Below are 26976 nucleotides of genomic sequence, written 5' to 3'. Positions count from 1 at the left end.
AAAATATTATTTATGGCGCACACAAAAATTAAATCCCCACTATGTGGTACAAACAAATGTGAAAGAAATTAAGTACAAAAAATAAAATTCTTGGAAACAGTAAAAAAAAATCCAAGTGCATAATACAAGTCCCAAATTTGCAACAAAATGCAGAATATCTTTACAAAGTACACTGAATAAATTATTCTACTATATGACAAAGCTGTTTGAAATAGTGGCCTTTTTTAGTTCTCTCAAAGAAAGCAAGTCTGGTATTTTCAACATACATAAAATTTTCTCAAGTTCTAAACCACAGTACTGCAACTGTTAGTTTGATAATACTGCAGTTTTCCAGGCAAATGACTAAGTGCAATATTTAGCCTTTATTGATGTTCATTTTCTAAAAATGACAGGGTAAACGGATATTCTTACATACTAAAACGACTCAGTGAAAATAGTGGGACCCTCCCTTCCTGTGACATAGCTACCCAGCCAGCTGGGTAATAGAAACCACAATATTTCTTTTCTGTTGTTCAGGGGCAGCCCACATCAATAGCAGCCATCTCTCCAGTTGCCATCTCGTAGAGTACTAAGGGAAGAAAGAGGCTTTGGAGGCTGAAGAAAGCTGTTTTAAAACATAAACCATATTTCAGGTAAGACAACAATAAGACATGCATTAGTCACCTATGTAATGAAGCTTGCCGTGTAGGTGTTCTCACACATACATTCATGCACACTCTTCCAGCTCTATGCTAATCTATGATAAATGGTATATCTAAGCACCTGGGGTGAAATCCTGCCCATCCTGAAGTCAGTGGGAGTTTTGCTATTGATGTCAGTGGGACCAGGATTTCAATCCTTAGCCATAGAGTGTGGTTCTTCTGACCTGATGCAGGAATAGTATGGCCTGGCACAAAATGTAAAGCTGCCAATCCTCCTTTTCCTCCCTACCCCCATAAACTTCCTCTTCTCACCAATATTTTGCCCTGATCATCCTTGTCTTGTCCACAAATAAAAGGAAAAAAAAAGCTAATTTGTTTTATCCCTCTCCCCACGGTTCTCCCTCCAGCTCACAAAACCATAGAACACCAGTAATAGAAGTTCTGCAAAGGCAGCCCTCTGAGACACCTGTGCAATTTCACCTTCTTCAGTAAGTTCACACAGGTGGGACCAGCTAGGGTCTTGGTAATCATTCTGCTGGTGATGCAGAAAATCAAACTGAGCCTCCCTCCCTCTCACATAACTATTTTGGTTCTCCAGGACTCATAGGATTAAAAAAACAAGCAAATATATTTGTCACCAGAAACAGTAGCTGTGTGCCAATACAAACAGACTACAGAAAATAATTTCAGTTTAAAAACAGGTGAATGGAGAAACAGTTGTGCTCGATATGCCTTTGAAAAAAATATGAGAACATGTTTTTTTTCTATCAATGGCAGCATTGTCTGGGGAGAGAGAACCTTCCTAAAACTGGCTCATTCCAAGTTTTAAAAACATATTATCAGAAAAACAAAAGCTGGGAAACATTAGTTCCATAATGTAGCAGCCTGTTTATTAATGGATATTTATCATTAACTCCTTAGCAATTAACTAGCCCCAAACCTCCAAATACTATTGAGGACAGGTATTTAAAATGAGATTTTAAGAGACCCTGCCTGGGACAATTACTCTGACACAATATCCAGCTTTGCTCCATGTGCTTCCTTAACCATTTCGGGGGTGGGGGACTACCTACATTTTACAAACACCATATTTTAACAACATCTCTTTTCCAGAAGTAAACGGTGAAGTAACTAGGAGGCTGCACCCCAGAGATCAGGTTGGTAATGCTAGTGGATATGAAGATATGAAATCTGCCAAGAGGGGCACCAGCAGCCATCAGCAAGCACTAGAGGAGCTACATAGCCTGCCTACAAAGGTAATTTCCATCCTCTACTATTCTGGTTCTCTCATTTCCTTGCTCCTGCACTAGCCACAACTACTGATGATTCAGTTGCCTCTTCTCGCTTCTGGAACCCTGGGCTCGAGGAGGGGGCAGCCTGCTGCAAGGATGATGGAATCAGTAAGCACACAGCAGCCATCAGTGCTGGTTTCTTGCTTTGCTCTGCAGACAATGGCTCAGACAGTTCACAACAGATTGAAACAGCAGCAAGAGTTCTCCCTTTACCATCACTAGCTCTCCCTTTACCATTACTAGGAGGTGGAACTGGGCCTTCCATTAGTTCACTTTCATAAACCCAACTAGCTTCCTTCACACACACTTCTCCCTCTCGGTGTCCAACACCCTAGTGAGTGGCAGTGGTAGTGGCCAGAGCTTTAGGCCCCCCTGAAGTGCTGCAGCAGCAAGCACCACTTCACAGTGCTAAGGGGTGGGGCAGGGGCGGAGGGGGAGTGGCCAGTGCTGCAGTCTGAGTGGCATTAAGGACTGACCGCCCTTGGCCACACCAACTCCAGGAGTGCAGAGCAAGGCCCTCCTCCCACTTGGCCCCAGGGCCCGCGCTGGCTGTCGGCCCCTCTTTTCCCAGTTCATGCTACAACAAAGCAGCGAAGAGGGACTGGAATTTAGAGTGAATGATGTGAACTGTTCTTTTTAAATTAATCATTGGGGTTAGATAGGGGATTGGCTAACTTAACTACTGTCATGTACAGTTTAGTAACCCCTCATTATTTCACCTATCAGCACTGTTAGAAAGGGTACAGAACTATTAAGTGATTAGTTTCACTACACAAAGTTCTCTCAAAGGAAAAATTACAGCTGTAACTAACAGCCTGCTAGCAGCTCTAAATGCATTTACATATCATGTAATATAGCATGGAAGCAAGGGAAGGCGCCTAAGGAATGGACAAGGTCTGTGCTAGTGACAATGCCCAGGAACGGAAGTTCATTGGAGTGCAAGAACTACAGAACGATTGCCCTAACAAGTCATCTAGATAAGGTGCTGATGATGATACTGAGAGATTAAGATCGCAGATAGAAGAACACATAGCAGACGAGCAAGCAGGGTTCAGAAAAGATAGAAGTACCATACAGCAGATATTGGCACTAGGACTGATAGAGGAGAAAGCTTGATGAAAGAACAAAAGCATATACACTTGCTTTGTCGATTTTCAAAAGGCATTTGACAGTATAGATCAGAAAGTGACTTAGGTGGTGTTGGATTCATACAGAGTGGATAGCAGACTGATACAGTTGTTGAAGGGTATCAATGATAATGCAGAGGCAGTGATGAGAACATGCGGGGAGTTGGGAAGTTGGTTTAGAACAAGTACAGGTACGAGACAAGGAGATCCAATATCACCAAGTATCTTCATCGCACATCTGGAGAGAGCGATGGACAAGATCAAGGAAGAGGTAGAAGGGATATCTGTGCACAGGAAAAGAATTAACAACTTGAGGTTCATGGATGATATAGTTATCATTGAGGAAGATGAGGAGAAGCTAGTGAAAACAGTGCGGGTGTTAAACGAAGAAGGGAAGCAGTACGGACTGCTTATGAACATCGACAAAACAAAAACAATGGTATTTGGAGATAAGGAAATAGGAAGGAAGATTAGCGTCAATGGTATTGAAAATGTAGGGAAGTTCACATATCTGGGGACCAACATAACGTATGATCTGGACTGTAAGAAGGAAACAGCAACTAGAATAGTGAAAGCAAGAGTGAGTTTGAAGGCAATGGATAAGATCTGGAAAAGCAAAGCAATAAGGTTAGGAACAAAGCTGGGCCTCTTGAAAACGTGTGTATTCAGGAGCATGTTGTACGGATGTGAGACATGGGTGATAATGAAAGGTTCAAAAAGAATATTGGCATATGAAAGGAGTTGTTATAGAAAGATTCTGAGAATAGGATGGCTGCAGAAGGTCACCAGTGAGGAATTATATAGGAAGATACAGCTGAAAGAGAACCTGCTGCAGAAGGCTATGAAACAGAAGCTACAACTATTTGGAGATATTTGCAGAATGAACAATGAACGAAAAATCAAGACTCTAGTATTCGGCATAATGGATGGTTCGAATAGGAGAGGCAGACCCCACAGAGAATGGATAGATGATATAGTAAATTGGTGCAGAGCTCGTCTACAGAAACTAAGCCACTCTGCACTGGATAAGGAAAGAAAGAAGGAAATAGACACCAACAGGCACTGAGCCCAGGTTATTGATGATGATGATGATGATGATGATGATGAGAAAGAGCTGCTTTTGTTTTCTCAAAGTTGACTGTTCACATAAATTTTGGAAAACAACACAAGTGGCTGTGTCTACACTACAAAAATAACTTTGAAGTTGCTTACTTTGAAGTACAACTTTGAAGTAAGTGACTTCGAAATAGACCATCTACACACACCCTACTTAGAAGTCAAACTTTGAAGTAGGGCGCTACTCCATTCCTGGGAATGGAGTAAGGACTTTGAAATTGGGCTCCCTACTTGGAAGTTAACTTCAAAGTAAGAGAAAATGTGTGTAGACTCTCTGCTGGCTACTTCGATGTAGTGCCTAACTCGAAAGTTAGTTCCTAGTGTAGTTGCCCCCATGGAGACAGAGACCTTGAGATAAGGGTACACTTGCACCACATTGGGGATGAAAGTGTTAAGACAGCGCTCTACATGGCGCCCTTTAGCTGTGTATGCTCCAACGACTGCTGCAGTATAAAAAGGGAGCAGCCTAGCTCACTCTGTACTGACCACTGAGGAAGAAGGATGCAGCTCACTAGCTCCACATGAGGAAGAGCCAGGATCCCAGACTGTAAGAGCAGGAGATGTTGAAGCTTAGACAAACACCCCAGGGAGACTGCAGTCATCATTGAAGGAGATGGCAACATGCCCCGAATTCAAGTGCAGGCGTCACAGTGGGAAGTAGCCCTGGGAAGGATCAGTCAGTATCCCTGCAGCAGTATCCCTGCCTGTTGCAGGATTCCCCACCAACTTAGTGGTGAATTCAGGGCCTTAAGTCCTCCAATCCTATCATTGCCTTTAAGGGGCATCTCACCAAACACTCACCTATTGACTCTAGCCAAAGGGCTACACTTTTCTGCAGCAAGAGGGTGCCCTAATGACTCTGGCCACTAGAACACAAAGCCTTGAGGCTGAGAGCAGCCATACGGACTTAACCATGTCCTTTCCCCACTCCCAGGATGTGGAGTATTTTCCCTGCGTTAGAGACTTATTCAGTTCCTATTCCAGAAGACAGAAATGTAAGGGTACATGCTTCATGAAAGAGGAAAGTGACAGTCTCCCCATCTCCAATCTCCTTTGTACTAACACACTGGGCTAAACTGTGTTTTTATTTACACTTGTGTAAAACCAGAGCAACTCCCCTGAAGCAAAACTGTGACTCAAAAGTGTTTTTCTGGATCTAGACAGTATCTGGTTGAGATCTGGGCATGGATCAGAATTGGATGGCCAAAGCTCAGCTCCCATACAAGAGGTGAGTGGGTTGGAGGAAGCAGTTGAAAGAGATGGAAGAAGTATTTCTGAGGGACTCCACATCGCATTGGTCATAAGAGTTCATAATCAAGGTTTATTGTAGACCCCCAGCTGCCACTGGATGATCACATCATAGTTTTTATCACCTCAAGCTTCCTCTGTTGCTCTACATGAGCTATACTTTGAAACCATTTGGAAACTTACCTAGGTACAGAATGAGGCATTTGATTTACTGAACAAGATATTTTTCCAGGAGCAGATGACATTAGGGCTCTGGAACTGCACTAGTTACTTACTGGTCTCCGGATGGAATTCAAAAAGTATTGGTCATGACCTACACCCACCCACCCAACCCACTGCATCTTTCACTGGCCCATTCTGCAACAGCTGCAGTTGGAAGTGCAAACCCATTGTTTTAAAAGGGTGGGCGGGGCTCTCAGTAAGACATTCCCTGTGGGGACTCTGGGACACCTGAATTTACTCATGTGATTATCTTTGAGGCATATGGCACACACTAGTTGTGACAGGGTTGTGACAGGAGAGTTATACTGTTCTTGGGGAGGGCAAGTAAAATGGAAGTCATTGTTACCAGTATGTGATTACTTATTACTGGGCAGTTTAATTGTTAAACACCAGTGAACCTATGAATTGGCAGTTTTCATTGTAGAAGGAAAGACATGTACAAAGAGAGGAGAGAATTCAGCCCAGCATCACTAGCCTATAAAAGTGGGTTTTTTTAATTCAGATTTCTTTTTAAAAAGAGTTCTGCAAGCCAAGGCTACCTATATGTAAAAGGGGTGCATTTAATAATTGCATGAATAAGAACATTCTCTTACCTTCGAACTGGCTGTGCAATTTTACTCCTGGGTATGCTACTCCCACTTAGGGCCAATGAAGGTCTTGGAAGAGCACTGCGTCCTACAGTCCCAGGATTCGCAGTCTTGTTTGGCATTGGGATTCCAGTATTAGAATATAACTGTAAGGTGCTGGATAAGGGAATACTACTGCTGCCTTGTACAGTTGGGCTTACATAAGCCGTGGCTTTGAGAGGCTGTCTGACAGACACAGGAAAATGTCCCACACTATGGACTCTGTGCTGCAGTTGTCCTGGAGATGGAACTGGGTGATGAAAAAATAGTATGCAATGTCAGCACCCAACTCCAAGTAACAAGTATTAGCACTTATCTTACATTGTAGAGTGCATCTGTCTGCCTGCCTGCCTGCCGACGCTACATTTACTCAAAAACTCCTCTTAAACCTTCAGAACTACGACCATGAAGTGTGGTAGGCAGCTTCCTCTTACCCAGCTTAAACCAAAGGTCCGGGTTCGGCTGTGCCTGAAAAGTGGTAAATGCCTGAATCCCAGGATATCCCAGAATGTGGAAAGGGAGGGCACCAACAGGAGGAACAACATACTTCGGACCCACCACTGGGAGCAGTGAATGCAGGGAACAGCGATTCCACAGAGTGACCATGAGGATGGGGGCGGGCAGCTACAGCAAGAAAACAGTGGCAACAGGGAGATGGAGTTCCTGACCCTGTCTGCCTATGGATGGGTAAGTGCGCCACACAGAGGGAGCCCTGCTGCTCCCCCTCACTCACTGCTCGGCCAAAATACCCTGCCTTGCACCCCCCACCATTAACCTCATGCAGGGTCTGGGACAAACAGCCCAGCTCCAACCCTCCTGCTCTGCCTTGGCTGGGCACAACAGCCCCAGCCCTGGCCTCCACGCCCCTGTCCACTCCACCCCTGCTGCTCTAGCTGAGGCAGGGAAAAGAGCCCTGGCCTCCTAGCCCCTGCCCCATCTAACTCAAACTGTGGCCAAGCCCTGCCGCCCACCTCCCTTCCCAGGAGTTCAGGCCATGACTGGACCCAGTGATGCAGCCTGGCCCTGATCCGCACACATACACTGGAGCTGGGCTCAGCATCACAACTCAGCCGTGGCTCTCACCAGCCCCTCCCAGATCTGGGGCTGAGGCCATGCACCAGGCAGCTTCCCTCAGGGCTTGGCTCAGCTCCTCTGTGTGTGTGGGGGTGGGGAGGGAAGGGGAGGTTCCAGCCCTCATGGTCCCCCCCAAGTCCCCCTCTCAAAGCTACACTGATCGACACCCCTCCCCACAGACAGGTGGGGGACCAGGAGGCATGACCCAAACTGCCGGGAGATCAGCCGGGGGACTGAGAACTGTGGCTGCCCCCCCCCCCCACTCAAGACAGGTGGGGGAGGCCAGGAGCTGTGGCCTGACCTGGCCCTCCTCCTAGGGGTCAGTCACAGGTGCCAGCAGCTCTGGCCCCACCTTCCCTCCCAGAGTCCAACAGGTGAGTCTCGGTAAGCCCCCATATAACTCCCAGATCTCTGACCTGAGCCCTCTGTCCCCCACCTCTGCCCTAAGCCTCATCACATGCCCAACCCTGCACCATCCACCCCAGCATCTGCCCCCATCCCAGCTTCAGCCCCTCCAACTCTCCCAGCCTGTTTTCACTCCTGCACCCCACACCTGTCTACAGCCCCAGACACAGCTAACCTCCTGCTCTGAGCCCCCTTATGACTAACCTCCTGCTCTCTCCACTCTCTACCCTGAACCCTCCATCCACTGTCCTGATTCCTGTACCCTCCACTCCTGCTCTGGGCACCCTCCTACAACCTCCTGCCCTGCTGCTCCACTCCCTTCCTTGAGCTCCACTATTGAAATAATCCATGAGACCACTATTAAATAAGTATGTACATTTTCCTTCTTTGTTTTTTTTTTAAATAACTTCAGTTAAGGACCCAAGCAACCCTGGGTACATCTCAGAGTTTGTAAGTAGGTCTGCACGCACTTGACATTAGAGGAGGTAACTTTTTGTTTCAATCAAATCAGCTGTAAAGCAGGTTAAATATTTAGATCCAAACAAGTGCATACTGCAACTGCTAGTCTAGGTTAAATAAAAATTAAAGATTCTGCTACCAAAAAAATAAGAATCAGAAAAAACACTCAGTCCTCTTTTGCTCTTCAATGATTATAGGTAACTACAAACCATAGTCCTCTAATATAACTGAAGTTTTAGCATGACAGTCTTGCTGAAATTATAATATATTCTTTTCCCAGGTCTCTCAAAAAATTACTACTTTTCCCATACTAAGACAATTATTTTGACATTACAAATAAACATTGTATAGGTCTATGCTTTATGTATAAAAACAGCAAATATTATAAAAAAGCTTTCTAAACATAACAGCACTTTCCACATACATATCAAATCAGTGCTGGAAGATTCAAAAGCTTTATGCAGATTCTCTATGCAGCTCTGCCCTCTTGTGTGCATCTTGTGGATTTTGTGAGCCACAAGATAACAATTAAACACCCAAAGGGCCCGATGTGTTTAAAATGTCTAAGACAGTGTTTCTTAACCAGGACTAGGCATACCCTTGCAGGTATAAAGAGGTCTTTTCAGGGGGTACATCAACTCTTCTAAATATGTGCCCAGTTTTACAACAGGTTCTATAAACTAGCACTAGCAAAGTCAGTTCAAACTATAGAGAACACTATAAACATTTGCATATTATACGTTGAAATACAAAGTGCAGAAGTTATATTCCAACTGATTTTATTTTATAATTATATGATAAAAATAAGAGTAGACAGTTTTACAATAACAGTGGGCTGACACTTTAAAACTTCTTGCTTACTAAATCAGATATAAAAATATTAAAGTAAGGTGAAACTTGGGCCATGCAAGACAACTCAGACTCCTGAAAGGGACACAGTAGTTTGTAAAATGTTGAGAGCCACTGTTATGATATTTATATTGCGTACGGATGCAAACCTCCCAGCCTGGGTCCACAAATTCATGCTAGCAGGGCTCATGCTAAGACACTAAAAGGAGTTGTGTAGAGGCTACAGCTCAGGCTCTGAAGCCTCAGGTGTAATAGCCAGCGCTTTTTTTCTGGCAGAACATGGAGGAACAACATTCTGCCACCTTTTTTCCCCCAGCGTCGCCATTTTGAAAGCCAGCAGGACAGAGAGGCTACTAGCTGCAAGTGGCTCATTAATGAGCCATTTGTGGCTCTCAGCCTGCCTGCCGGCTGGAAGACTAACATTCAATTTAATTGGTTTAACAGCTAGCAGGAGGCTGTTAAACCAGTTAAATTGAGGCCTATTGTTCCAGCTCAGCAGGGTGCTGGGAGCAGCCCCTGCCATGCTATAGCTGGAGGGGGGGAGCCCTGCAAAAGACAGGATGGCCCCCTGCAGAGTTCTTATGCCAGGTAAGTCAGGTTTGGGGCCGGGGGGGGGAGGGCGTAAGCCTGGGGTTGATCTGGGGCCTTGGGGTGGGGGGGGCGGTAAGCCTGGGGGTGGTTTGGGGCAGAGCCAGGTCTGGGAGCTGGTGGGGCATGAAGCACAGCTAGCAGCCCAGGCCCTGGCTGGGGAACCCCAGTGGAACCATCTGGGGGGCCCCAGCAGTGCCAGGGCTGGAGACCATGGGAGGAAGAGGGTGGTTAAGGCCATCGCAGGTGTGGTGAGAGAGTTCCATTACCTTTTTTTTTTTTTTTTTTTTTTTTTTTTTTTAATATCGGGGAGGGGGAAGGAACACTGGTAATAGCAAGATACCACCTACACAACTTTGGGTAAACTATCAACTGCAAAAAGAAGTGGGCTCCAGAACAACAGTGAGAAGTGAAAAAGAGATATACTTACTACAAGACTGTATTCTTGAAATCCCATTACCGGCTCCATGTAAATTGGAATCAAAGCTTTGACTGTTCCTCACAGAAACTGGAGAGCTAGCATTGTTAATGGTGGGAGTACTTGGCATCCGAGCTAGGTTAGGCATGCTTCTTCTGAGTTTCTCTGAAGCAAAAATAAACCATTTCCTCAGTCATGTCAAGATTTCAGTCACAAATATTTGGCTTCTGCAGACAGTGGTAAGTAAAGCAAAGTTATTTAAAAAATAAAATGTGTTGTTTCTACAGAAGTTAATACAAATTAAACATGGTTTGTTTACTGCATGAACCCTTCTGACTAATATATTAATGTAGCAAACTATTCAATATCATTCCAAATCAACTTAGAGATTCAAGGTGGTGCAAAGAAAAGTTGAAAATTAGTTCCTCTTATTTACCTACCAAGAACTAGTGTTTAGAATGCCTCACTGCAACAGAACAAAACAGTCATGTAGCGCTTTAAAGACTAACAAAATGATTTATTAGGTTTTCATGGGACAGACTGAAGAAGTGGGTCTATCCCACAAAAGCTCAACACCTAATAAATCCTTTTGTTAGTCTTTAAAGTACTGCATGACTGCTGTTTTGTTTTGTTAGAATATCATCCCTGATGTTACCACAACCAATCTGGTCTCACCTCTGTAACTTGGTTCTCACCCACAATTATTTCTGAGTTCGGTACAACTTATACCTCCAGATTAGTGGCACTGCTGTGGGCATCCGCATGGCCCCACAATATGCTAATATATTTGTGGCTGACTTGAAACAACAATTCTTCAGCTCTGATACACCGATGACATTTTATTGTTTGGACCCATGGTAAAGAGAATCTAGAAGAATTCCACAGAGGCTTTAACAATCTACACCCCACCAGCAACTTATGCCTTGACCACTCCACATGAGAGATACATTTCCTGGACACTACAGTACAAATCAATGATGGCCTGATCAGTAGCACGCTCCATCTGAAACCCACTGACTGCTACACTTACTTTCAAGTTTCTAGCTTCCATCCTGCACGCCCAGCAAGATCCATTATTTACAGTCAAGCCCTTAGGTACAATCACATCTGCTCTGATCTTACTGACAGAGACCAAAAGCTACAAGATCTCTACCAAACATTCATAAACCTGAATTACCCACCAGGAGAAGTAAAAAAAAAACAAATTGGCAGGGCCAGACGAATAGCCAGAAATCAACTACTCTAAGACAGGCCCAAAAAAGCCAATAACAGAACACCACCGGTCATTACCTACAGCCTCCAACTCGAACCACTGCAACACATCATTAAAGCCTACAACCTACCCTAAATCAGGATGCCACACTCCAGAAGGCCCTAGGTGACAGGCCTGTTCTCTCCTATAGACAACCTCCCAACCTTATGAGGATTCTCACTAGCAACCACAGGCTATACCACAATAATACAAATCCTGACACTTTTCCTTGCAACAAGCCCTGTTACCAACTTTGTTCACGTATCTATTCTGGAGATACATCACTGGACCTAACCATGTCATTCACAGAATCACAGGCACATTCTCCTGTTCCTCAGCTAACATCATATATGTCATCATGTGCCAACAGTGCCCACACACTATGTATATAGGACATACTGTAAACACTCTTTGACAAAGAATTAATGGACACAAAACAGACATAAAAAGACTCCTAACTCACAAACCTGTAAGCCAGCACCACTGGTCATCACCTAGTCCCCACCTCAGATACTGCAATGAATTATTAAAGACCTACAACCTATCCTTAATCAGGATGCCACACTCCAGAAGGCCCTGGGTGACATGCCTGTTCTCTCCTACAGACAACCTCCCAACCTCATGAGGATCCTCACTAACAGCCACAGTCTATACCCCAGGAATACCAGTCCTGGAACCTTTCCCTGAAACAAAGCCCGCTGCCAGCTTTGTCCACATATCTTCTCTGGAAATAACATCACTGGACCTAACCAGGTTACTCACAGAATCACGGGCACTTTCTCATGCTCCTCTACTAACATCATATATGCCATCATGTGCCAACAATGCCCAGATGCTTTGTATATTGGACAGACTTCTAACTCCCTTAGACAAAGGGTCAACGGGCACAAAACAGACATCAAAACACTCCAGATCCACAAACCAGTTAGTCAACATTTTAATGGAATGGGGCATTCTGTCAATGACCTAAAGGTACGTATGTTACTAAAGAAGAATTATCGCACCATTCTGGAAAGGGAAACAGCCGAGCTGGCTTTTATATTCAAATTCAGCACATTAACACGTGGTTTAAATTGTGATGGGAACTTTGAGTCACCATAGGGGCTCGTCTGCATACTTGGCTCAATCTAATTCTTGACGTTCCCCCCCACCCCTCCACTCTCTGATTCGCTCACCTTGATTATCTTTTTCTGATTTGTTCTCCTTGCTTACTGTTTTTGGTTCTCTGTGCCTTAAATATTGAGTCTGTTCTGGTCTGGCTATGGTCTGAAGAAGTGGGTCTGTCCCACGAAAGCTCACCTAATAAACTATTTTGCTAGTCTTTAAAGTGCTACTTGACTGCTTTTTGTTTTGATAGCATATAGACTAGCACGGCTTCCTCTCTGTTACACTTCAATGGAGTGGGCCATTCTGTTAATGACCTAAAAGTCTGTTATACTGAAAAGGAATTTTAACAATCATTTACAGAGGGAATGCTCAGAACTGTCATTTATATTCAAATTCAACACATTAACATGTGGTTTGAACCAGGACAGCAATTACCTGGCCCATTATAAGGACTCTTTTACATACTTCATTTTATCTAATTCTTAACTTCCCTACCCCACACCCTGCCTTCTGCCGCCCTCTGCTCTTCTGATTTGCCAATCTTGATAACGATTTTTCTGATTTGTCAACCTTCGTAACAATTATTGGACTTCTGTGCTTTATATATTGAGTCTGTTCTGGTATGTTTATGATATGAAGAAGCGGGCCTGTCCCACAAAAGCTCATCACCTAATAAATTATTTTGTTAGTCTTTAAAGTGTTATTGGACTGCGTTTTTGTTTTGATAGACAAACATGGTTACCTGTCTGTTACTATTCACTGCAACAGATTCACACTCAATAGCTCATTGTATGGCTTAGGGGGGTCTCTCGTACCCTTAACTGATTTACAAGAAAGACACAAAAAATACAAGGTTCTCAACTCAGGGATCGTCTACATTTCCGTGAAGATTAATCCGGTCAGGGTCAATCTTCCAGAGTTCAATTTTGCATGTCTGGTAAAGATGTGTAAAATCGGTCTCTCTGGCGTAAGCACTTGTGAATAGTAAGGTTGGCTGAAGGGAGAAACACTCCCTTCGACCTTCCTTAGTGAAGACAGTCACAAGAGCCCACTTCTGATATGTCAATAGCATCTATGCAACTTCCGTAGCTAGAATTATGTATCTGACATCAACTTTCAGGTCCAGTGTAGACGTGGCCTATGATCTAATTCTTAGCTCATCTTTAAGCAGCTATACCTCTTTTTAATTTAATCTTTATGTATTATTTTAATTTTTTAACTGTTTTAATTTTAATTATTTTAATTTAAATATAAATTAATTAAAAATACCACTTTTTATGTCCACACTTTTATTAAAAAAGCCAAAATCAATATTTTATTTACAAGTATCATTTTGTTTCATCCTTGAATTAACAGGCTGCAGACTGCCTCCTGTAAGCAGAATAGTGACATATGCAAAAAAATCCTCCATTACCTCTCATGATGGTTGTCAGGGTGCCCATTACCACAAGACAATGTAACTCTCTGCCTCCAGAGAGACAGAAGGATTTGCTTCTGCTTAACGGGCGTCTGCTTTCTGACACAGTAAACTCTTTCCTATCCAGCATTCTATCATCCAGAACTCTCAAATAACCGGCATTTTAACCATACATAAATGTTAATTACATTTTCCATAAGTATGGTATAGTGAAAGTAAATACAAATAAATACAGCAAATGCAGTATAAGTTTACAGTGTACAATACTACTCTTGTTGGTAAATAAAGTACTCTGCATACATATGTTTGTTTCTTAGTATCTAATTTTGTTTTTCTTTAGTGTTATGCATTGCTAGGTAACCCTCTCTATTACCCAGAATAAGTGACTATCCAGCAAACTCCTGGTCCCGGGGGTGCTAGATAGGAAAGAGTTTACTGTACCTCCAGCCTGTTACCTACCCGAACCCTCTGGGCTATGTGCTATGCCAGCCTTTACTTTGTCTTACAGGTTAACAATAGAGGTACCCCAGATCTCAGATTTCTCCAGAGTACTCATCCTCTCAAAAAAAAAAAAACAGCTCTGCTGTCCCCAAGGGAACAGAGTACACACATCAGCTCCTATGATTCAACTTAGGAAAGAGCACATTATTAACACCACAACTCTGACATACATTTCTAGTGAAAACAACAAGTTTATCATCAAAGATCAAAATCTGAGATACAAAGAGTGAGGATAATGGAAACAGCTGACTACTAGAGGTTCTAAAGACTAAACGTAAGCTAATCTGCAGTCTAAATAAATTCAGCTCACCCCAAAAGCGCTTTGTAGTGTTTTCAAGAATGTAGCCACAGGCTACATTACTTTCCAGGTGAACATGGTGCTTTCCTTATCCCTCAGTTACAATCCAGTAAAATGCACCCCAAGACCAGTTTCCTTTTCCCACCTGTTCATCTCTTCCCGTTAAATCTCATAATTCTTCATGTTCATTTGGCGCACACCAGAGATTGTGAAAGAGACAACACCCAAATTACATTTCAACAGACAAATGGCTGAACATCTCTGTTCTGCTTTTCACCTCTGCTGGGGATTAACACATTGACCCAAAACTATTAGAACATATTTCCAGTAATTTTACATGTATACAAACACACTTTTTACACAGTAGCTGTACATGCACTTCACAATGATCCTGGCTTTCATTGAAGACCTCACATGGTACTCTGGTGGACTAGACTGTATCTATAAGGATCAAAATATCCTTGTAAACCTCTTTACCAGCTGGCATTGACAGATTCTTATGGTCACACCTCCCCTCTTGAACCACCATTCTTAACAGCTTTTTAGAGGCCACTGTGATTTTTCCTTTGCTTCTCTTTTCACAGATTCCAGAACTTGGAACATGCTTGCCCTACTCTCTTTATTTTAAACTATCTAGAGAGACCAAATTCACTTGATATGCTGTTGAGTGTACATAGCCAGGGGGTCATAATTAAAACAAATATTAGTAATTTCATATAAGTCAAGGCTCCTGCCAAGCCTTCACCAAATTTTATGAGAATATTGAAGTGGCTCCTACGATCTTTTCTGAAAGGAAAATACAATCTTTAAAGGAACCTGAAATATATGTGGCATGCTTATGAAAGTGGCAACAAAGCTAAGGAGGGCTTAGAAGAATCTAAAAGACCTGAGGGGAAAATATATATTAAAATAAACAAAATTGGCTAGCAACTATTGGATAAAGAATGCTTTCTATTACTATTTTCTCCTTATCTTTCCATAACAAATTACTTCCTGAGTTGGATTTTTTTTCAAAGGGAAAAGCTAGTTTGTTTTTTTTAAAATATCTAGGTATTATGGTGATGATCATCTTAATAATTCTTATAAAATAAATCTATGCATTTCAAATGTTTGATCTGGAAACTGGGTTACAATCTCAGATGATTAATTTACTGCAAGTTGTGTGTTTTGCCTGTGTGTAGACATCATGGAAATAAGTATTGCTCAGTATTTTCTGCAATACTCAAATGCTGTCACTTCCAGTCTCAGGGTTAAAAAAAAAAAAAAACACAAAAAACAAGATGTGATGAGGCTCATGAAAATTAAATCATTCCAAAGAATACCCCAACCTCCCCACTTCTCTGTTATCCTTCCCTGTGTTGTGTCCAATTTAAACTTTGAGTGCTTTTGGCAGAGACTTGTCGCATTTGTCAGAAAAGTAATGCACATACCTGTGGCACTCTATAAATAACTGCTTGGGGCATAATGTTTGTTTTCTTGCTTAAGAGAGGGAAATAATCAGGATGCTACAAATAAGACCCTGACTGGAAACTGGACATGGATTATCTTGAAGCTGAGTGGAGGGGATGCAACAGCACCATGATAATGACAGAAAGAAAAAGGAGAAGGAACATAAGGAAGTTTCAAAACTGAATCCCGCAGCAGCACCAGAAAGGTCTCTTTCAGAGATTCTGCAGGACAACACCCTTAGGCACAGTACAAAAATAGTGATGGCTGCAGGCAGTTTGGGAATAATGAACACCATTTACTCACCCTCACAGAGTGAAGAGCAGAGTGTTGAACCTTATGAGAACACTATACAATTCTAGATGACAACAATAGTGTTCTTCATTATAGGCAGAGTTAGGAGGTAAGGAAAGTGAGTAACAGACAGAAGTAGAAGAGGAAATCAAACAAAGGGAAAACAAATATCTCCCCCAGCCTTTTTCCTTGTGCCTGTACTTGTATAATTTTAAAACTGTTCTAAACAACCACTTTTATGAACCGCTCAAGATTCAGCGTTTCTATGACATTATTTAAAAATAACCTACCTGAAATCATTCAAAGTCACAAATGATTGTAAAAGATTTAAAATTTCCTTCTGCAAAGATCAAATATATCACAATAATTCACTGACATTTCATTGCTCCAATTTGGACACAGTTCACTGGTTTATTTAATGTGACCTTTAAATAGTAATGACAATTTTGTAAAGCACAGAAAGACAAGGAAAAAATACTAGTTAGAAAGGCATTTAGCCTACCTCCATTAACCCTACTTGGTTGCTGCTCTGGAGTTTGGGCTTGAGGAGAATAATACTGCTGCTGATAATTATTTGAAGGGAAATACTGCGATGTAGGGCTTCTCCTGCATTCCCGAATAGTGGAAAAAGTTTGAGAGTGTGGAATTCCTCTTTGGAATGGTGAACAGCGTGTAAGTCGTGGCTGTGGAGGGGGCAGATGATCAAACTCTTCTTCATCCTCAAGACTGTAGCGATCATATTCCTGATCACTGTATGTCCCTTTCTTTCCTGAATGTAGAGATACACTTGAGCTGTGTCTTGACACAGATGCTGAAGTAGAAGCATAATCTTGTCTGAGACCTGTAAATTTTAAGAAAATTATTTTTTTTTAAGATAGATGATCCATACTTGTAAATGAGCTATATTTAGAGCCAGAATGTAACTGTAAACTGGTAAAGCTTCATTCAAGTTAATGGGGTTACCACTTTCCACCAGTTGAAGAAGATCTGGTCCTTCATGTTTAAATCAGGGGTGGGGAACGTATGGCCCTTGGGCTGGCTTGTGTAGGTCCAGCCAATGAGGTGCAGCACTCCCCCCACATCATTTGGTGAAATGAGGGATGTAGAGTCCTGAACCACCAGCTGATCAGCAGAGTGCCCACAGCCAGAGGCATATGTTTCTATTGGTGGTGCAGTCGCGTATACCTTGGTACACACAAAAATTTATTCAGTCCGTGGATGGACAAAAATTAAAGGGAACTCTGCCAGGATGCTCTTTATATATGATAGGTAGGATAAACTGCTTCTGAGCCCATGAAACATTTCTGCACATTTTAGTTCCGTTGAGACACCCTGCTGTGGAAAGTATACCGTAACACAATATTGGGATTCAAGAATTTCTGAGAATGACCACATGTAAAAGTTCCTTGAGATTTTGAGGAATTTTTAAGTACTTCTCACAACATTTACCAAGAGCTCTCCGATTTGACAACTGATTTAGATACCCCAACTTGTGCACTCTTCCTCAAATGGGAACGCTGCAAGTGAATGTGAAAGTGTGTGAGAAACAAAGTCTGTGTCTGTGTGCACACACAACATCTTCAGATGCCAAAAGAGTAAAGGAGTATCCATCAATATAAAAGTCATATTTGTCTGAAAATGTTGTACCCACTGCACAATTAGAGAAGAATATATTTTTCTTTTTTTCCCAGTATGTTTATCTGTGGCCTGATTTTGGAGGTATGACCAATTTCTTCTATTTTTTTCTACTCTTTAATTGCTCTTACCTTTTTAGTAGGATCACGCCAATAAAATTTAATTGAGTGTTATTGTCTGTGTCAGGGGTGAGCAAATTTTTCATTTTGGGCCCCACTTTTCAACCCTGCAATTAGTAGCCTTCCTCCCCAAACCTGTCCAATGTAACCCAAACCAATGGAAATTCGGTTATGTTCATATATACTTAAAAACAAACAAATAATCTCTCAGCATGTACAAGAGAAGAATTATGCAGAAGTAAAAACTTCATTAATTGGCATATAAATGCGAATACATACATAAAAACAGTAACATTTCAATAGTTTTAATGAGATGGATGAGCTGGAGACCTGACAGCCAATTGTGATGCAACCCCTTTATGAAATTTCATGCATCTCCCGCCCCCAAAGGAGGCCGCTTCCCACTTTGTTCACCCCAGTCTATGTTATAAGTATGCTCTCATTTAGCCATTCTTTACTATTACTCCAATCTGGCTTTCACCATACATTTTCCCTCTATTATTGTCTCCTTGTATAGTTTTTATCTCCCTTTCTTTCAACTACTTATCTTGATGGACTCAAAAAAGGAATGGTGCAATGCTATATTTATATCTCAATGATCTGCAAGTAAAATTCATTATTATTTATGATTGACTAGACATATTTTCTGAACTGCTTGTAATTCAATCTCTGGCCTAAAACAACCATGCTGTGTCTTTGAGGCTTGCACATAGATTACCACAGTGCACTCCAGCCAAAATTTCTGAATATCCCAAACAATAGGGTTAAGGGAGAATATCTTTCAGAACTTCAAAGGTGACCAAAATTCCATGAGGTATATTTTCCTTCTTTCCACAGATTGGCCGTGTCTACACGTGCCCCAAACTTCAAAATGGCCACTTCGAAGTTTACTAATGAAGCGCTGAAATGCATATTCAGCACTTCATTAGCATGCGGGCAGCAGCGGCGCTTCGAAATTGACGTGCCTTGCCGCCGCGCGGCGCGTCCATACAAGGCTCCTTTTCGAAAGGATGCCGCCTACTTCGAAGTCCCCTTATTCCCATGAGCTCATGGGAATAAGGGGACTTCGAAGCAGGCGGGGTCCTTTCGAAAAGGAGCCCCGTCTGGACGCGCCGCGCGGCGGAAAGGCGCGTCAATTTCGAAGCGCCGCTGCCGCCCGCATGCTAATGAAGTGCTGAATATGCATTTCAGCGTTTCTTTAGTAAACTTCGAAATGGCCATTTGCGTGGCCATTTCGAAGTTTGGGGCACATGTAGACGTAGCCATTTTGTGCATGAGGGGGGATGAATTAGTTTCACATTCAACTCCCCCCATCACAAAAACTCCAACACTGTGCTTCATTAACAGGAGAGTGTAAAATATCTCCCCATGTGTTTTACTTTGTGACTCTTCCATCTAGTCACGAGGCTTGCAACACAAATATTGTTGTAATAATAAAAGTTCTCTCTTTTTCTTTTTTTTAACTTGGTATTGGTTAATGTTTGTGTCCTGTTTTTTTTTTTCCACTTTTGGGGCTGAGATTTCCCAAGTAGTCTCTCCCTGATTTCCTTATTATTACTTGGGTGGTGGCAGCGAATTTTATCCCCAAAATCTAAGGTTCTTAGGATTTTGGGGTGGGGGGGAAATTTATACCAAAACCTGGTAGATTAGCTTTTGGAGGTACTTTTGCTGGCCCCCACTTCTGCATTTGTCCTGCTAGAGTGGGGAACAAGCCATGACACCCTGGGATGAGACCAAGCATGAAAAGTTTCAATTCAGATGCTAAGTCTTCTACCGGAAGTTGTGTAAACAAAATTTAAAAAAAAAAATAGTTTATGAAAAATGCCACCTACTCTCTTCCTGCAGTCTAGCCATAATCTGAACATCAGTGAGATCCTGTAGTTTATATCCCATAGAGATGGAATCATCCTCCAGTTCAGAAGTGCTCAGTTCACTGTCTATTGAGGACTGAGGGCTGAGAGGAGAACCTCTTGAAGTGTAACCTGCACAATAAAATAGGTTCATTAGTCAGAACTGATGTACAATACCTGTGCCCCAAAGAGTATGTATTCCAAATATTTTTGTGCATATTGAAAGCTTATGAAAGCTCCCAACAAAAAGCTTCCTAATAACAATTTGCTAGTTAGTTTATTGCTCTTAAAAAGGTGAAGATATAATCCTAGAGTGCAAATCTCTGTTTGTTCTGCGATTAGGTACAGCAAAGACAAGGAACTGTTATAGTTGTAATCAATGGACTAGCTTTCATCCAAAAACACATCAAACATTTGTGTCTTCCAATTTAAAGTGTAGCTCTACTCTGAAAAGTAAAGTAACCACATAAATATATCACCAGCTTCAACAGATTGGTTCCTTACCTGGATTCTGAGTCATATTCACTTACATATATTTTACTTTTCTTTTAATCATTTATAAACACAGTAGCATCAAAAGCCAACAACAACTGGGACCCTACTGTTAACTGCGAACAAACACATGAGACAACACACCCCTCTCCAAAGTCTTCACAACTGGAGAGGAAGCTGAATTCTATTTCTTTGTCTATATCAACAGAACTGTTAGCTAAATTCCAATGAATTATGGGTGTACAGGAAATAGGATTGCATGGGTGAAACTGAGGATTTGACTTGCAGAGTTTTTATTATTGATGAAGAGGGGTTAGAGGGTTTGAACTCAACTTTAAATCAGAGCCAAGATGAGCTTCCAGGGCTGAAAAGAAAAAGTATAAACATTATTTTACTTGTAAATCAGTACATCTGATATGGAAATCATTGAAACCAAACAGAATACCACTTCACTAATGTTTTTCAGAGTACAACCACACTTTAAAATGCATTGAATTACACTTTCAGTTTATTATCAGAGGGGTAGCCGTGTTAGTCTGGATCTGTAGAGCAACGAAGGGTCCTGTGGCACCTTATAGACTAACAGAAAAGTTTAGAGCATGAGCTTTTGTGAGTTAACTCACTTCTTCAGATGCTGATCCTGGAAATCTGCAAGGCCAAGTATAAATAGGCCAGAGCAAGGCTGGGGATAACGAGGTTAACTCAGTCAGGAAGGCTGAGTTGTATTGTCATCAGTAGATCTGGAGGTGTGAACTCCAAGAGAGGGGAAGCTGCTTTTGTATTTAGCCAGCCATTCACAGTCTTTGTTTAATCCTGAGCTGAGGGTATTGAATTTGCAGATGAATTGTAGCTCAGCAATTTCTCTTTGGAGTCTGTTCTTGAAATTTCTTTGCTGCAGGATAGCTACTTTTAAATCTGCTACTGTGTGTCCTGGGAGATTGAAGTGCTCTCCTATGGGTTTTTGTATATTGCCATTTCTGATGTCTGATTTGTGTGCATTTATTCTTTTACGTAGAGACTGTCCAGTGTGTTCGATGTATATGGCAGAGGGGCATTGCTGGCACATGATGGCACAAATTACATTGGTAGATGTGCAGCTGAATGAGCCCACGATGGTGTGGCTGATCCGGTTAGGTCCTGTAATGATGTTCCTGGTGTGTATATGTGGGCAGAGCTGGCAACGAGGTTTGTTGCATGGATGGGTCCCTGAGATAGAGTGACTGTGGTGCGGTGTATAGTTGCTTGTTAGGATTTGTTTTAGGTTGGTGGGTTGTCTGTGAGCAATGATAGGTCTGCCTCCCAAGGCCTGTGAAAGTGGGGGATCACTGTCCAGGATGGGTTGTAGATCCCTGATGATGCGCTGTAGAGGTTTTAGCTGAGGACTGTAGGTGATGGCTAGTGGTGTTCTGTTGGTTTCTCTCTTGGGCTTGTCCTGTAGTAGGAGGCTTCGTGGCACACGTCTGGCTCTCTTGATTTGTTTTCTCACTTCCTCAGGTGGGTATTGCAGTCTCAGGAATGCTTGGTGCAGATCCTGTAGGTGTTTGTCTCTGTCGGAGGGGTTGGAACAAATGCGGTTATATCTAAGTGCTTGGCTGTAAACGATGGATCGTGTGGTGTGTCTGGGATGGAAGCTGGAGGCATGGAGGTAGGAGTAGCGGTCAGTGGGTTTACGGTACAGGGTGGTACTGATGTGTCCATTGTGTATAAGCACGGTAGTGTCAAGGAAGTGGATCTCCTGTGTAGATTGGTCCAGGCTGAGCTTGATGTTGGGGTGGAAGTTGTTGAAGTCCCGGTGGAACTCCTCCAGAGTCTCCTTCCCATGGCTCCAGATGACGAAGATGTCGTCAATGTAGCGTAAACAGAGCCGGGGTGTTAGTGGACGAGAGTTGAGGAAGCGTTGTTCTAGGTCAGCCATGAAAATATTGGCATATTGAGGGGCCATGCGGGTACCCATAGCTGTGCCGCTGATTTGAAGGTATATATTGTCACCAAATCGTGGGCTCATTCAGCTGCACATCTACCAATGTAATTTATGCCATCATGTGCCAGCAATGCCCCTCTGCCATATACATCGGACAAACTGGACAGTCTCTACGTAAAAGAATAAATGCACACAAATCAGACATCAGAAATGGCAATATACAAAAACCCATAGGAGAGCACTTCAATCTCCCAGGACACACAGTAGCAGATTTAAAAGTAGCTATCCTGCAGCAAAGAAATTTCAAGAACAGACTCCAAAGAGAAATTGCTGAGCTACAATTCATCTGCAAATTCAATACCCTCAGCTCAGGATTAAACAAAGACTGTGAATGGCTGGCTAAATACAAAAGCAGCTTCCCCTCTCTTGGAGTTCACACCTCCAGATCTACTGATGACAGTACAACTCAGCCTGCCTGCCTGAGCTAACCTCGTTATCCCCAGCCTTGCTCTGGCCTATTTATACCTGGCCTTGCAGGTTTCCAGGACCAGCATCTGAAGAAGTGAGTTAACTCACGAAAGCTCATGCTCTAAACTTTTCTGTTAGTCTATAAGGTGCCACAGGACCCTTCGTTGCTCTACTTTCAGTTTATATGCAACATAAACACTGAACAAAATCTGTCTTTGCAATACTTATAAAGTTGCGCTGTGTTAATATTTAGCATACTAAAACATCTTCACATATGAAGACAATGACAGGAATCTCACATTATGTCTTACTTTGTAAATTTCCTCACTGAAGGGGAAAAACAGCCCACAAACTGTCTATTTAAAAGCAGCTCACTTTTTTTTCCTTACGTGTTTTTAAGATGCTTTGCTGAAGGTATAGAAATGTGTTGAGTGCATCTTTAAAGTACATATTGGAGAGGAAAAAAAGAAATATAAACAAGCGCATCAGATGTTCAGTACTGAATGAATTTTCCAGCTCACTGTTGATTGGTGAATAGTTACCTATTTTAGTGTTTGTGAGACATTCATGAAATGATATGGTTTCTCTTTGCTTTGGACTCAATCTTGCAAACACCTAAATGCCTGTGAAGTTATGCATTGACAAGTTTGCAGCACTTAGGTCTTCATTTGATTATTATTACTATTGTGCTGCCAGGATGACTGAATATTGTTCTCAATTTCATTTTTTTGCAGATTGCTAACTAGCCTGCTTGCTTAATAAATCTGAATAACGATGTGACCAATTACTTTTACCTGTGCTGTGTAGTCAAGAAAGTCAGCATAAGTTATTTTGAATTACTTTCTTCAAAGACAATGGATGCATTTTGTCTGCTACCTGACCCAATCAGGAAAAAAAAATCAGCAGAACACTATGGTACCAGCAGTACTCGTCACCCTCTTTTTCCCCCAAAAAACCGAGGCAATACACTATGCACCTGAGGAGAAAGATGTACAAAAATGATAATTGCATTAGCAGGCCATGGTTCTCTCACTCAGGAAAGGAATACTTACTTCAGGGAGAACAGGATTGTTTTCAAATAATGCACCATGTATCAAACTGAGTCACTCCAAGGACAGCAAACTCTGGATGGTTCTCACATCACTAGTTTTGGATGCACCATGATTTTATTTCCCTTGTTATGCTGCATCTGTTTATTACCCTCCCGTAGTAATGCCATGTGGGTGCCTCAATTTCCCGAGGCCCAGCATCAATGCACAGTGATGGGAGCTTCGGGTGTGATGATTTCTTGCACACATTCAATATCCACGCCCTTTGTCACTTAGGCAACCAGTTGACACCTTTTGCCTGGGAAGCAGAATTAAGGCTAGAGGAATGGTGTGAAGGTTGGGATGTGAACTGAGCAGTGGGATAGTCTTAACCAGCTGGAGAGAAAGGTGGGAGAGCCAGGGCCCTGGCTCTGAAACCCTGCCTCCCACTCCCCTTCACAAGGCAGACTGCACTGACTGCTTCTCATTTTCTGTGCTGACAAATCTGTTCTAAGATGCATCCCTCTCAGCTAAGAAACATTCTGTTCTACTGGCTGAGAGTCACATTGGACTGTGGATGGGAGAGCAGGGCCTGGTGACTCCCCACCACTTCCTGACAGTTGGGTATACTCAATACGTCTACGTGCAATATAGCTAGAGTTTGTGAGGGGGTTTACTATTCTCTTGGCAGTCACACCTTACAGGTAATTCTGGGGGGGACAGCTAGTTTATTTGTCACTGTGTAACAATAATTAACAATCACCACAATGTTCTCAGCTTCAAACTAGCTTCTCTTGTTCCAGCTTTACAAAACTTGAACTTAAACTTATGTATCTTCTTGACTAGTTTCCCCAGAGGAAACTGTTACATGTACTGTGAAGGTCACAGGAGAAAAGGTCACACAGCAGCAAATCTAGAACACAGTAGGGCCAGAGAGGAGCCTGCTACAGTTGAAGCAGCAAAGGAGGTCATGAAGAGCAAAAGTGCAGGGGTCACTCTCTGGAAGGCATCATGTTTCCATTCGGTGTAAAGAACTAAAGCTCTTCCGTCCCCTCGGGACAATCACCCCTCTATATATGCTGAACCTTGATCTGGGGACTCTTAAGGAAGAGGAGCCAGTGCAGATCAACATGCCCTTCTGGTGCTAATCCCCTTGGACTGCAGCTGTCACCATCTACCAATTAACATGTCATTCAAAGTGGATTATCTCCTCCACCCACACCGCAGTTTAGCAAAGGAAGAATTCCTGCTCCCTGATCAGAAAAGGGAACAAAACTGTACTTCCAGCACTTGCTACTTGGCAATGCAGTTATGTTCTTCCAACCAGTCCCAACCATCCACTCCCATTTTAAGGGGGTGACAAGCCAGCACAAGTATTTTAGTCAGATAAAACTTCTCTAGTTATGATGAAAATGCTTATGATGTGAACAGCCACCTTGCTACAACTCATTGTGTGACAGAGAATAGTGTCCACTAAATGTTCATTTTAAAAATTCAACTAAATTAAATATTAGGCCTGAAATTCCTGAAATCCCACCATTAAACTGATAAATTTTACATCCTAGGCAGGTACAGTGTATTGCTGTTAAAGTACAGAGAAATAAGATTTAGTAAGGCAATTCTGTAAGCATCTTAAACCACTAAAAAGTTAAGGATTACCTGGCTTTTCAGGTGTTAGTATTGCTTTACTTGTGGTTTTAGAGAAGCTGGGAATATTAAAGCCATTGCTATATGGGGTGAGTCTTGCAACAGGACTATAGGGAAAAGCCAAGGACACAGGTGTAGAGAAGAGACTCCGCCATCGGCTCGCTGTTACGGATGTAGAAAAGAACACTATTAGGTTATAAACAGAATTTTGTTTTAGGGAAAGAAAAATCATCAAACCATAATCTGTTCATTCTATTTTGCTGGTTTAAGGTCTGAGGAAAAATGTCTGAAGTGCAAGAACAAAATTAAGAATTAGCAGAAGCTTTCTATATCTAATAATGGGACTGTGGCTTTTGCAGTTTTTTTGTTTTGTTTTTAGCAGAAGTGTTCTCATTAAACTTTTCTAATACATTTTACTCTATATCTAGCCTAGTGCATGTCAACATATTAACAGTGAGAAAATAAAGTAAATGCCATTTATAAAGCAACTGAAATTTATTAAAGAGGAAAGCTGCGATTGTTTCTAATACTTGTCATACAAGCTATGAGCAATGAGATTTCAGATACAGAATACAGTAAACTCTTTCACATTTGGCATTCTATTATCCAGAACTTTCATATAACCAGCATTTTAACTATAAGAAAATTTAGTTATGTTTTCCATAAGTACAGTATAGTGAAAGTAAATATAAATGAATACAGCAAATACCGTCTACGTTTACAGTGTACAATATTACTGTTGTTGGGAAATGAAACACTCTGATACATTTTTGTTTGTTTCTTAATATCTAAGCTTGTTTTTCTTTAGTGTTATGAATTGCCAGGTATACCTCTCTGTTATCCAGAATATGTGAGTATTCAGCAACCCCCCAGCCCCAAGGCTGATGGATATGAAAGAGTTTACTGTAGTAAACCACACATACCCATTAAGTGTTAAAAATAATTAACTTCCTTCCAAGCTTTTAAGCTACTGGTCATTTTTTTTTCTTCCCTTTACTGCTTTAAATTCCTGGTTACATAAGCACGACAAATTTTTGACGACCAAACAAATTACAAAAACATGCCACCTATTTTTCTCTAGGTTTTCAAAGATTGCAAGGTATCTGATATGCTCAGCAAGTCAGAGGGAACCCACAATAGGCAAAAACAAAAATTATTATTCATCACACTTCTAAAAATACACATTCAGGAAAATTTAATAAATTGGTTTGGGTCAGAGTTTTTTGTTTAGTTTTTTCTGGACATTTTTGGTGTTTGTTTTGTTTAAACGTATGTCCCTCAACAATAAAACAGAAACTATCCACATGATAATAATAATGTAGATTCTGAAACTGCTTGTGTTACATTCTAGAAACAAAGTATTTCTTTAAAAAATTGTAAGTTGCAACGAGGAATCATACAGAAGCAACAAAAGCAAAAGAGTGCACAAGATGAAA

The 26976-nt window shown here is 41.9% G+C and overlaps 1 protein-coding gene and 1 long non-coding RNA gene across 4 annotated transcripts in view; one reads left to right on the top strand and one right to left on the bottom strand.

Moving 5' to 3' along the window:
- Positions 1-371: 371 nt before the first annotated feature.
- SLAIN1 (SLAIN motif family member 1) overlaps positions 372-26976 on the bottom strand; it is an 82221-nt gene continuing 55616 nt past the window's right edge. For 2 of the 3 annotated variants that reach the window (XM_074982881.1, XM_074982889.1), the window contains exons 3-7: positions 19967-20116; positions 16883-17221; positions 10078-10230; positions 6240-6522; positions 372-604 (exon numbers count right to left, since the gene is read on the bottom strand). In XM_074982881.1, coding sequence (XP_074838982.1) covers positions 529-604; positions 6240-6522; positions 10078-10230; positions 16883-17221; positions 19967-20116 — 1001 coding nt within the window. In that variant the 3' untranslated portion in view covers positions 372-528. Of the gene's footprint in view, positions 605-6239; positions 6523-10077; positions 10231-16882; positions 17222-19966; positions 20117-25552; positions 25703-26976 lie in introns of all 3 variants that reach the window. The other variant, XM_074982895.1, reaches the window with a different exon arrangement.
- LOC142005624 (uncharacterized) lies at positions 5335-7673 on the top strand. The gene is made up of 3 exons (XR_012643093.1): positions 5335-5404; positions 6668-6959; positions 7526-7673. It is a non-coding gene; the product is annotated as an uncharacterized LOC142005624 (long non-coding RNA).

This window comes from Carettochelys insculpta, chromosome 1 (genome assembly GCF_033958435.1).
Source record: "Carettochelys insculpta isolate YL-2023 chromosome 1, ASM3395843v1, whole genome shotgun sequence".
In the NCBI taxonomy this organism is placed as follows: Eukaryota; Metazoa; Chordata; order Testudines; family Carettochelyidae; genus Carettochelys; species Carettochelys insculpta.
The sequence above is the reverse complement of the archived record's forward strand: the minus strand, read 5'-3'. Positions and strand labels throughout refer to the sequence as shown.